The sequence below is a fragment of the Desmodus rotundus genome, chromosome 3 (genome assembly GCF_022682495.2).
Source record: "Desmodus rotundus isolate HL8 chromosome 3, HLdesRot8A.1, whole genome shotgun sequence".
Classification (NCBI taxonomy): Eukaryota; Metazoa; Chordata; class Mammalia; order Chiroptera; family Phyllostomidae; genus Desmodus; species Desmodus rotundus.
Genome location: NC_071389.1, coordinates 22,267,684 through 22,280,707, shown reverse-complemented (window position 1 = coordinate 22,280,707; position 13,024 = coordinate 22,267,684). Strand labels below are relative to the sequence as shown.

The following is a 13,024-nucleotide window of genomic DNA, read 5'->3' as shown; positions in this document are numbered from 1 at the left end:
GAATGTAACCTTCCACCTCAATGAAACTGGTAAAATAATGGGGAAACCCATCAGACCTCTCCCCAGTTAATCTTCCAGACTGTGATTTACTAAAGATGTACTGATGAATCTGACACCTGCCTTCCCCTGGCCCAAGTAACCCGCCTCCAATGCTGGACAAATTTTTAAAAGAAATCAACAGCCCCCATCTCTCCCTCTCCCAACCAGCAGCAAATCTTTGTTCTACCTGTGTAAGAGCTGTGGATATTACATGTTGTTAAAAAAAAGTTGTTAAAAGTTTAGACAGCTACCAATGCGGCACCTTTTAAGTGTATTAGAAGGGAAAAAAGAATGTATTTAAAATCTAGTTGAATTTGTTACTGAAGTGCATACATGTTTTCTAGAACATTCTATCATGACAATAGCATTAGTAGATGAATTCAGAGATCCTGAATGACCACTACACATCTAAAGTAATTTACCCTATGTATTTTCATTAGTGACCATACGCCATATGCCTTCACTAAAGCCTAATGAGGGAGTATCATTTAAAACTCATAGCTTGAAGAAAAATTTAAAATTCCAAAACATGTGCATTTCACACCCAATATTTATATTAGATGAACTATTTGGACATACTACCATACAGCTTAACCTGTTCTACCTATGACTAATTATTGCATAAGAAGGACCTGAAGTTTTATAAACCTACAACTATAAACATTAAATTTTAATTGCTCAAAATACAATGAAATTCATTAACAACCAATGAATGGATAAAGAGATAGTTATACAGACAAACGTGACAAAACAAGTATAGTAAAATGTTAATGGTAAATCTAGGTTGTGGATACAGAGATGTTCCCCGTAAACTTTTCAATTTTGCTGTGTAATTGAAAATATTTTCCTAATAAATTGTTTAAAAAATACCACCTTACACTTCTTTGATTATGTACAATTCAAACTTTTAAGGAGAGAAACATAGATTAAAGAATCTCCTATGGGGCGCCCAACACCAGCACTGTAGTTGCGACAAACCTGGATTCAAATCTCAACTAAATGTCTTTTAGCTATCTGATCTTAATTTAATTACTTAACCCCTCTATGCCTACACTTCCTCATCTGAAAAATGGGTTTTACATACAGTTAATATTAAGTTAAATTCTTCCTAGAAAGCATAGTGCTAGGCACATAATAAGCACTCACTCAAAATGTTAGCTTAAGTATCATATACAAGATTGCTAATTTTGTGCTAAATCGAAAGGGCATTCTCAATAAAGTAGTAATTTTTTCCGCAGTTGGCTTAAAACTAATTTGATCATTTTGAAACCATTCCTAAAAGGAAGACTCCTGATAGGAAACTCACTGTTTAACGTGCTTTGGGGGTAAGTAAAAGTCTGAAAAACATTGCTCAATTGATGGTACTGTATTGTTCCCCATTAAAAAAAAAAATCATTCAGAATTAAATTTTAAAAGTTTCCAGACAAACTTCAAAAAGCATTCAATAACTATGTAGAATTGGCTTCGCCTCCGCAGGTTGGTTGGGTACATCCTTGTGATGACAAAACTTGTCATACTCTTCCACGTTCTTAATTATTGGTAAAAAGGCTAGACCAGAACATGACGTTTATAGTTGCCAAAATCTTTTTCCTAAATCAGGACATGCCAATGACCCCACTTCTTCACAGCTAAGAGCACCACCTCCACCTTGGTCTGTAACGGTTATGGGGGGAGGAGGTAAAGGAGGCAGGAAAATGAATTCGCAATGGTGTTGTTACTTAAGAACCCTCTGGTTATCCCTCATGAGACCCCCCTCACGACTTATTCCCGCCACCACCACCCCCACCGGACCTCTCCCCAGTTTAACTTCCAGACTGTGATTTCCTGAAGATGTACTTGAAAATCTGACACCTGCCTTCCCCTGGCCCAAGTAACCGACTCCAATGCTGGACAAATTTTTAAAAGCAAACAACAGCCCCCGCCCCTCCCCCTCCCGACCAACAGCAAATCTTTGTCCCACCTGCCCAAGAACCACTCTCCAGAACGTTTCGGACCCTAGGATGCCTCGGTCCTGACCGCAGCCTTTCCCCAACCGGGACTCGACGACCCCTCCACAAGCCTGCACTTGGCCATTCCCGGCCCCGGCCCCGGGACGCAGCTCCCGCCCCGCCCCCCGCTGCCCGAGTTCTGCCTCACCTCACCTACCCTCTTTCGGGGGCCGGACTCCACCTCTCTCTCCGCCATGTTGGGCCCCGCTTGGAACCGCTGCGGCTCCTGGCGCGGTGGCGGTGAAAGCTCTCGGGCCCCCGGCCCCCGCCCACACTGCAGGCACGGCCACCTCGCGGCAGCTTCCCGGGACCTAGCCGAGACCTACGCTGAAAGTGGGGAGGGGGCGGATGCCGCGCGCCGGGTCGGAGATCTTGAGATCCCACGGGTGCGCGCGTGGGCGATAGGGCCTGTCCAGGAAAGGGGGGCTGGGACTCGGGGGGTTAATGGCCTCTAAGGGGCCCCGTGAGTAGGATTATTTTCTCTCAGAGAAATTCCTCCGCCTGCGGTTTCTTAAAGGGATCACTAAACCAGCCCCTTGCGCGCGCCCCTGGTGCGCAGGCGCATCTTAAGCCCCTCCTTCCTTTCCCACCAAGCCCCCGGTCGTGAGCCTGCGCGGTGAGTGGCCCAGTGTAGGCCAAATCCTGCAAGTCTCTCTGCTTCCAGCAGTTACTCCCACCACTCAACTATGGCTGCTGTCTTAAAGGGACCATGATGTAGTGATGGAGGAGGAGTGAAAGAAATAGTGAAAGGGCTATCTGGAGAATTGGGTAAATGTTGTTGAGGGGTCTAGGTCACCATCTTACAGCTGACTGGAGAGATACCATTGTAAAGAGAAAATGATGGTGAACTGAAGTCCTCAGTGGACATCTGATGGTGGAGAATCCCAACCAATGAGGGAACAGTCAGTCATCTGAAGGAGACACACCTTCTTCCTTTAGACAGCCTGGTCTGATGCACAGGGCATAGACCATTAAGGGTCGACTCTGATTGCCTAACCTCAAAGTCAGATCCTTTGTTGATTTTGGAGATTGAACAAACAACGAGATAATTTCCTCGATAGTAATTTGTCTTTGGAATATCTAAATCAAGAGGATTTGGGGAACCATCTACTCTAATGCTGCCAATGGTAAAATTGCAGCCTGGTCAAGGGAAGTATTGTAATTGTCCCAAAGCACCTAGAAGCTGGTATGAAATTAAGCTCAAGATTTCAGTAACATTCATCCAGGCTTTTCAATGCACCAAGCTGTCTTGAAAGAAGAGATAAAGTTTTCAACTAGAAAGTTAAAGTTCCATGATGCTTTAAGAAAATTGTAATTCTCTGAAGATACGTGATGATTCACAGATACTGTGTGCCCTCACTCACCACCGTGGAAGCAGCTTTGAGAATTTGACTTAAAGGATAAGCACCTTAATCTCTAAGCAGAAAACTGGACAATATATTTGGGTCTATCTTGCCCTGAAACCAAAGCTGAGGGTAACTGAAGAGAATGGGGGCTTGATTAATTCCTCACAATCCATTCCAGTCCCCCAGCTTCAGGTGGAGAAAATTGCCCTAGTGGAATTCATGATGGTAGCTTAAGGGATATCATATAAGTAAGAAGCCCAAAGAAGTTGCCTATGAAGATCATTTCCCATGATTAAAAACAAAAAAGCAACTTCCAAAGTCACAGGATAATGAGATGTAAACTTCTGTATGTCATTTTGTGTGTCACTTGGTAGTTGTTTTGAAACTGAGAACTTTATTAATCCATCATATTTTGTTGAAACTGTCTGTGAAATTGCTGGAGTTTCCATGCTGGTTCTTGCTTAGGCCTGTTCATCTTTCATTTCATTTCTGGGTAGGAAAGAGGAGAGAAAAACCAAAAGAAAGAAATGTATATTTCAACCAGAGTTTTACAAACCTGTCAGACCCTTTAGTTCCATGTTCAGGACAAGAAGGAATAAAAAGAGAAGGCAAGAAAAGATAGTTCCAGGGAATGTGAGTTCATGAAAGGTCTAGTAGTTTCCATCTGTTTTATTGGTAGTGGAATATTCCCTTCTAATAAAACCTGATGACATAAAGTTTTAAGCTTAATGTGAAAATAGGGAACCCATAAACCTACTCACCAGACCTCCCCCTTGCCCTCTTTCTTCTCTTTCATGCCCTCTTCCACCATTAGAGAAACATTGCATTTTTCAGAACACAGTTTAAAGCCAGGTTTCACCCAACACCACATTTTAAAGAAGGAGATACAGAAGCCCAGAAGGATGTGACTTGCTTGAGATCACCCAAAGGATTAGTAACAGTATCAGGGCTGAAATGGGCATTTTGACCCTCAGTGCTAGGCTGTCTCCTATATCAGACTGTTTCTAGAAGTACTGAGAATGTATTGAGACTTGAACAATAGGCAGGATTTGTGCATTCCGGATAATATACAAGCACACCACAAATGTTCAGTACAATCATCCGTATAGGGAAGGAGAAAAGAGAAAACCAACATTAGTGAACACTGCGAAGTTAATCATCCTAACTTTACAGAGGGTTTTATATAGATTAAGTGACTAGTCCAAGGTCATTTAGCAGAGAAGCCAAGCCAGAATGCAAAGCCTTTTTCATCCTGGCTTATTCAAATACATCATAAACAGGAGGTCACAAATCAGTGATCTTGCAAACAAATCTGTCCCACAGACATGTGTTTAGTTTGCGCCAAGTATAGTTACGTGATCTTGGTCAAGTTACTTACTCTGTACATCAGTTCCCTCATCTGTAAAGTGGGTTGTTGGGAGGGTCAATTGTTATCACTAAATCTCTTAGACCACTTTTGGTTGCTAGCACCATTAAGAGCAAATTATTTTATATCTTTTTAAAATTTTTAAATTATATGTCAACATTTAAAATGAGATATTTTGGCCCTGGCTGGTGTGGCTCAATGGATTGAGTGCCCTTCCCTCCCATTAAAGAGTATGTTTATTTTCAATAAATAAATAAACAAACAAACATGTATCCAGAAGTTCCCACATATCCTGTGTAGAAATAGGAGAGGTAACCAAGAACACTGACTGGCAAGTGTAAGGGGAAATAGGTTTGTACAATAGATTTCACTGGCAGGGAACAAAAAGTAGTAACAGCCAACCTCAGGAAGAGCTGTGTTTGGCTTTCAGGCTCTTAGCAAGCTTAGAAAGGCCAGGCTATAAGATACACCACTTGCTGACCAACAGGTTGCTGAGCACCCAGGGAAATAAGAGAATACTACAAGGAGATCAAATGTATTCAAGGTCTCAGGCTTCCTCTCTACACCATAACACTTCACACATGCAGACACCATCTTAGGCACATGCACACAAGGAGAGAGCAGCTATATAAGACTCTTGGCATTTCTTCCCCAAAGACATTACTACTTAAAGGAATTCTATCCATTAGATTCAAATGTGTTTTAAACAAAATTGGACATTTAGGTATATTAGATAAATTCAGAGAATGTTAACAAGAGGAAAGTAACTCAAAGTACTGGGATGAAAAGTGATGGGAGTAGGGCTACTTTAAATATGGTAGCCAGAAAATATGTTTTCTGAGGAGGTGATATTTGAGTTGATAGTTAAATAATGAGCAAGAGCGACTGTGCACAAATAAATGGAGGGGCAGAGCATTCCAAGCAGAGTAATCAGCAAGTGTACAGCCCCTCAACAGGAACAAACTTCAAATGTTCAAGAACAGCAAGGTGCCAGTATTACTAGAACTGAGTGAGAGGGGCAGGAGATGAAGTCAGAGAAGTAGAGCCATAGTAAGTGCTTTTAATTTAATTCTGTATGAGAGAAAAACACTGAAGACATTTTAAAAAAAAAGAGTGATATGAACCCTCCAGATATCATGTGCAGAATGAACCATAATGGAGCAAGAGTGGACACAAGAGGCTTTGCAGCAGTCCAGGTGAAAAATGCAGTGGTTTGGCCTAGGGCATTTATAGTGGAAATAGTGAAAAGTAGTTGAATTCAGGATATGTTTTGGAGGTTTAGCCAATGGGATTGCTGCTCATGAATTGGATGCTGGGGATGAGTGAAAAAGATGACATAAGGATGACACTTAGCTTTTCAGCCTGAACAACCAGATTACTGTGTTGTCCATTATTTGCACTTGAGAAGAGCAGAGCAGAAGGTTTGAGGGAGTGGGGCAAAGAAGGAAGTAAGAACAATGCCTTAGACGTGAGGTGTCTTACATGTCCAAGTGGAAATTTCAAATGAGCAGTTGGACATTTCAATCTGAAGCTCAGGACAGATAACAGGGCTAGAGAAAGATGTGGAAATCATTAGATAGAATTACTCAGAGAATATAAATTAAACTGAGCCTGGAGGAACTCCAACATTTATAACTCAGGAAGAGAAAGAAGATCAACAAAGCTACAGGAAAACCAGGAGAGAGTACAGTCTCAGAAGATATTTTGGTTGCTTCCACTTTTCAACTATTATGAATAAAGCTGCTATGAATATAGATGTAAAAATATCTCTTTGAGACCCTGTTTTCAATTCTTTTGGATATATACCCAGAACTCAATATTTTAAACAGCTTTACTGAGATATCACTTACACACCATACATTTAAACTATACAATTCAATGGTTTTTACTATATTCACAGAGATAAGCAACCATCATCATAGTCACTCTTAGAACATTTGCATTACCTCGAAAAGATACCCTTTAGCTATCACTCCCTTTTCTGCCCCTATCACTCCTTCACACAAGTCCTAAACAAGCACTAATCTTCCTGTCTCAATAGATTTTCCTATTCTGGACATTTCATATGACTGGAATCATATAACATATATGGTCTTGTGTCTGGCTTCTTTCATTTAGCATACACCTTTCTCTTTTTTTATTTTTATTTATTTATTATTTATTTTTTAGGCAGAGGAGGAGGGAGGGAGAAAGAGAGGGAGAGAAACATCAATGTATGGTTGCTTCTAATGTGCCCCCTACTGGGGACCTGGCCCGCAACCCAGGCATGTGCCCTGACTGGGAATCCAACCAGTGACTCTTTAGTTCACAGGCTGGTGCTCAATCCACTGAGCCACATCAGCCAGGGCTCATTCAGCATACACTTTTCAAGGTTCATCCATGTTATAACAAATGATATCTGTCCAGAAAGTATCCAGCCAAGTAACATGAAAACTAGATACATTTATTGAAGAAGGTACAAGAAACATTGTACATAGGACAATGACACCTCAGACCCCTTCAAAGTAGACACCTCAGAACTTCACCCAGTTCTAATCACCATCAGCTACCCTGTTGTATTTTCCTGAATCTCATCAACACTCTGAAATCTCTTCCCTTTCAAAGGAGATTTTGGTTTTGGGGGGAAAAGCCAGAAGTTACAGGGCACCAAATCTAGGCTGTAGGGGCACTGAGTCACCTGGATGATTTGATGTTTCTCCAAAAAACTCTGCATGAGATGTGATGCATGAGTGGGCGTGTTGTCATGATGAAGCTGCCAATCACCAGTTGCCCATAACTGCAGCCTTCTGAATCAGCCAAATAGTTTTCATGGAGGAATGTTCAAGCTTAATGCAAAATTTGATGCAGATCCATTGCTCTACTTGCTCAATCATTTTGAATGAGACGGCCACACAGTACACATGCTCACTCAACAGCATCTACTGCCCCCACTGACTAGTACAGTGAAGTCATCATTGTGCACATATGCACATTCCAGTCCATTCTCCTTAGCTACCAGGTTAACTCGATGTTGCACAAACCATTCTCATCATATTGACAATGGTTTTTCCAGAAAGACTTTCGTCTATCAGTTATAACTGATACAGTATTCATTCTTTTTATATACGAATAATGTTCCATTGTATCAATAGACCACAGATTTCCAGATATTTGAATGCTGTCTATTAAGTCAAATAGTTTTAAATTTTCCACCTATGTCAACAAGAAGCACCTGCAAAGACCCCAGGTTGCAATGTCTCGATAAGTTGCAAATAAATGTCACCTAGCAATTGTAAAGTGAAGGATAACAACAACAATAAGGGAAGGCATACAGGCAAACTTTGGAGGGAAAAAAAAAAACCATTGAAAACACAGAAAGGCACAGACCTGATAGGTCAACATAGTTCACTCTTTGTAGCCTCACCTAAACAGCAGGAGACACAGCAGGATCCAACTCTTGGGCTGAGAAAGAGGAAATCACATGGAAAGAACATTTATTTTCCCCTAGGCACTGAATGTCAGTTTTCCTCAGTGTCCATCGCTTTAATCTTGTGCATTTGCCGGTGGCATCAAACCTAGAGTAGGCACTTCCTACAGTGAGGCAAACAACCAAATGTTATGCAGTTTGTGAAAGTTGGAATTAAAGCAGATTGAAAGAACTTTTGGGCATGCTGGCTTCCACACAAGAAGTCCAGGTCACCTGCAAATACTCAACTGACCCAGAGAGCTGTCTTTTGTTTTCCTTCAGCCTCTCACCAGGTGCCCACAGTCAAGTCTTACAAAACGGTAATGTGTTGGTTAATGGTGTGTCAACTTGACTAGGCCATGATGCCCAGATATTTGGTCAAACATGATTATAGGTATTTCTTTGAGAGTGTTTTTTGGATGAGATTAACATTTAAATCAGTGGACTATGAGTAAGAAGATTGTCCCTCATAATTTGGGTGGGCTTCATTCAACCAGTTGAAGGCCTTAATAGAACGACTGACACCCCTTCACCCTGCCCCAAAGAAGAAGAAATTTTGCCAGCTGGCAACCTTGAACTACATTGACTCTTCCTTGGGTCTCCAGCCTGCTGACCCACCTGCAGATTTTGGACTTGCCAGCCTCCATAATCCTTCAATTGTATTTCTCACTATATATATATATTCTCTCTCTCTCTCTCTCTCTCTCCCTCTCTACTGCTTCTTTTTCTCTGGAGAACTCTAACTAATATAGGTGATGAACAGCCAGTGATTACTTTTCCAAAGGAAGAAGCAGGCACTATCATTTTTAAGCATTTTTAAGCATTTTTGTGTGCCAAACATTTCATTTTTTTTCTAGTTGCCAATAACTTGCAGGCAATAATGTATTTCTTAAAGAAAATTTAAAACATGGACATGCAAAAAAGGAAGAAAATTAAAAGCCAATACATCACTCAAGTTGATGATCATTGACAAATTTTTGTTGCTTTTTATATCTTTCATATTTATGTCTAACTTTTTCACTTAATATAGCATAAACATATTACCATGCTGATAAAGATTAACCTACAACATTTTCGATGGCTTCGTATATTTCATTGTGTGGCTCGAGCACATATTTTTCTGGGTCCTCCTCCTTTCTCTCTCTTTTTTTTTTTGGTTGCCATATGATCTTTAATTGAAATATTTTCCTTTGTCGTTCTTAACTATCTGGACATTCCACTGCACGAGTGTTGGTGTCATTAATGATGTCACGAGGATGGTGGCCATCAATATTACAGCCCACAAACCAGACAGTCCCCAGGATCACTTCAATGTTTCCAGAAAGTTCTGTAGCTAAAGATTGGTGCCTCGTCTGTTGAGCGATGTTAACAATCTCATCAAAAGTGATATTTAAAAAAAAATTTAAATGCTATTTCCTGTATGCTTAAGGTTTTCTTGCTTCTTTCTGTCTTTTGGCGGTCCTCTGAGGGCTTTGATGATGAGGGCAGAGGCAGAAGGTACTACCTCAGCCTGGGCTTGTCTGTACTGAATAGTCAGTTTCACTATAATCCTCAGAGCCGTCCAATCACTGGTTGTATTTGGCAATGCCAATCTAGGGGGCCAGGGCAGACGTGGCTCTGACTTCCTCACTGGCACACCTCAGGTATGCGATTTGGATCTTCTTGGAGTTGAACTTTGGTGACATGGCAGAGGTGGCTGGTGTCAGATGAACCCTGATTCAAGGTAACCGAAAGAGTGGCACCTAGGCCTCCTCCAAGCCAAAAGCTGAAAAGCCTGGGTCCCCTTTTATAGGACATTTAGGTGTTTTTCAATTTTTTGCTGTTAACACCATTACAATAACATTATAGTAAATGTCCTTTTACACACAGCTATGCAAATCTCTTAAATATTCCCTTAGAATAAATGCTGAGTCAAAGGGTATGGCTTTTGATACATGCTGCCAGGTTGCCTTCCAGAAAGGTATCAGTTACACATGCACCAGCAGTGTCAGCTTACTACAAGCTCCCAACCTAGGTACTACATTTTTTTAATAATTAAAATATAAGTTACACACAGAAAAGTGTACAAATTATAGGTATGTTGCTCAATGTCTTTAAAAAACTTGTGAAATACATATAATGTAAAATGACTATTTTACCATTTTTAAGTGTACAATTCATTGGCATCTAGTACATTTACCTTGTTCTACAACCATCACAAGCTTCCAACTCAGTAATTCTTTTCATCTTGTAAAACTATAAGTCTGTACCAAGTAAATGCGAACTCCTTATTGTTTGTTGAATTTTTAAAACATAAAACCAGCTCCCAGATTACCAACTTCCCTAAAGCTCCCTAAGTATCTCCTTGTAGTCACTTAAACCCACACACAAGGGGATGAATTCCAGCTGAGTTCTGTTTGTAGCAATGCCAATTTGCTAAAATAATTCTATCTTACTGTTAATTTATTTGAATTATTTCAGGAAGCTGAACTCTGTAAAATATGACTTTGACCATTTGCATTTCTCTTTTAGGAAAGTTAAATATTATTTAACCCTCCAAAACCCAGTAAGAGAAAATCAACAAAACCAAGAGTTGTTCTTTGAAAAGATCAATAAAATTGACAAAATTTTAGCTAGATTGACTTAGAAATAAAGAGAAGACTCAAGTAAAGTCAGAAATAAAAATGGGGCCATTACTACCAATGCTACAAAAATAAAAAGGATCATAAGTGATTATTATGAAAAATCATATGCCAACAAATTGGAGAACCATGATGAAATGGACAAGTTCCTAAAGACACATAACCTACAAACACTGAATAATTAAGAAATAGAAAATCTGAAGACACCTAACTAGTAAAGAGATTTAATCAGTTTTAAAAACTTCCCCACAAAGAAAGGCCCAGGACCAGATGTATTCACTGATGAGTTCTACCAAACATTTACAGAATTAACATCAATCCTGCCCAAACTCTCCCAAAACTTGAAGAGTAGAGAATACTTCCTAACTCATTCTAAAAGGTCAATATTACCTTTATATCGAAGCCAGACAAGTAAACAACAAGAAAAGAAAACTATAGTATCCCTTATGAATATTGAAGCAAAAATTCTCAACAAAATATTAGCAAACCAAATTCAGCAGCATATGAAAAGGATTATTCATACGAACAAGTAGAATTTATTCCTAAAATGCAAGGATGGCTCAACATATGAAACAATCTATGTAATACGTGATATTAACAGAATTAAGGGGGAAAATATCTATCATCTCAACTGATGTAGAAAAATTTTGACAAAATATAACAATTTTTCATAATAAAGACAATGAACAAACTAGGAATAGGGCACTATGTCAACATAATAGAGGCCACATAAAACCCACAGCAAACCTCATACTCAGTAGTGAAAGACTGAAAGCTTTTTCTTTAAGATCAGGAATAAGGAGAAAATGCCCACTTTCACCACTTACCTACAATGTAGTAATGGAAAATCTAGACAGAGTAATTAGGCAAGAAAAAAACGCATCCAAGTTAGAAAGAAATAAAATTTCTCCATTTAGAGATGATATGACCTTATTTGTAGAAAACCCTACAAGTGTTAGAACTAATAAATGAATTCAACAAAGAAGCAGGGTACAGTGGCAACCTGCAAAAATCAATCATCAGTTGCATTTGTACACACTATGAACAATCTGAAAACTACAAAAATAATTCTATTTACAATAGCATCAAAAAGAATACAATAAATGCCCAGAAATTAATTTAATCAAGAGGTGAAACACTTGTAAATGAAAGCTACAAAAATAGTCTGAAACATGGAAACACACTTCAGGTTTATGGATTGGAAGACTTAATATTGTTAAGATGTCAATACTACCCAAAGCAATTTACAGATTCAATGCAATCCCTATAAAAATACCTATGAGGTTGTTTGTAGAACTAGAGAAACCCATCTTAAAATTCATATAGAATCTCAAGGGAGCCTGAAAAGCCAAAACTTCTGAAAAAGAAGAGCAAAGCTACCCTGGCCAGTGTGACTCGGTTGGAGCACTGTCCCACAGCCAAAGGGCTGAGTGTTTGATCCTTGGTCAGTGCATATGCCTATATTGCTGGCTCCATCCCTAGTTCAGAGGTGTACAACCCCTGGTCTGGGCACATACGGGAGACAACCAATTAATGGATCTCCCTCACACTGATGTTTATCTCTCTCCCTCCCTCTCTCTCTCTAAGGAAGACAAAGAGCAAAGCTGAAGGATTGACTTCCTGGTTATAAAAGTTATCACAAAGCTAAAGTAATCAAAACAGTATGGTACTAACATAAAGACACACATAATAAAATAAATTTTTAAAAAAGGTAAACATACAGACCAATGGAATAGAACATAGTATACAGAAAAAAAAAAAAAAACCCTTGCATATATGGTTAAATGATTTTGACAAGACTGTGCCAAAGCCATTTAATGAGAAGAGGATAGTCTTTTCAACAAATGGTGTTGGGAAAACTGGGTATCTACATGAAAAAAAATGAAGTTGGCCTTGGCAGGGTGGCTCAGTTGGTTAGAGCATCATCCCGTACACCAAAAGTTTGCAGGTTTAATCCCTGATCAGGGTACATATCCAGGTTGCAGGTTCAATCTCCAGTTGGGACATGTATGGGAGGCAACAGATTGATGTTTCTCTCTCACATCGATGTTTCTCTCTCTCTCTGTCTCTCTATTTCTCTCCTCCCCCCTTCTCTGTCTCTAAAATCAATAAATATATTCTTGGGTGAGGATTAAAATTTTAGAAAAGAATGAAGTTGGACTTTACGTTATACCATATACAAAAATTAACTCAAAATTGTTCCAAGACCTAAATATAAG

General features: G+C 39.6%; 2 protein-coding genes across 15 annotated transcripts in view; one reads left to right on the top strand and one right to left on the bottom strand.

Annotated features, from left to right (window-relative positions):
• ZMYM4 (zinc finger MYM-type containing 4) overlaps positions 1 to 2,567 on the bottom strand; it is a 128,378-nt gene extending 125,811 nt beyond the window's left edge. For 4 of the 12 annotated variants that reach the window (XM_071220875.1, XM_045190820.3, XM_071220874.1 and 1 more), the window contains exon 1: positions 2,176 to 2,567. In XM_071220875.1, coding sequence (XP_071076976.1) covers positions 2,176 to 2,223 — 48 coding nt within the window. In that variant the 5' untranslated portion in view covers positions 2,224 to 2,567. Of the gene's footprint in view, positions 1 to 1,999; positions 2,118 to 2,175 lie in introns of those variants that run through there. The other 8 variants (XM_053920536.2, XM_024554549.4, XM_045190824.3 and 5 more) reach the window with 7 other exon arrangements.
• SFPQ (splicing factor proline and glutamine rich) overlaps positions 1 to 13,024 on the top strand; it is a 296,926-nt gene that overhangs the window by 225,440 nt on the left and 58,462 nt on the right. The window lies entirely within an intron of this gene.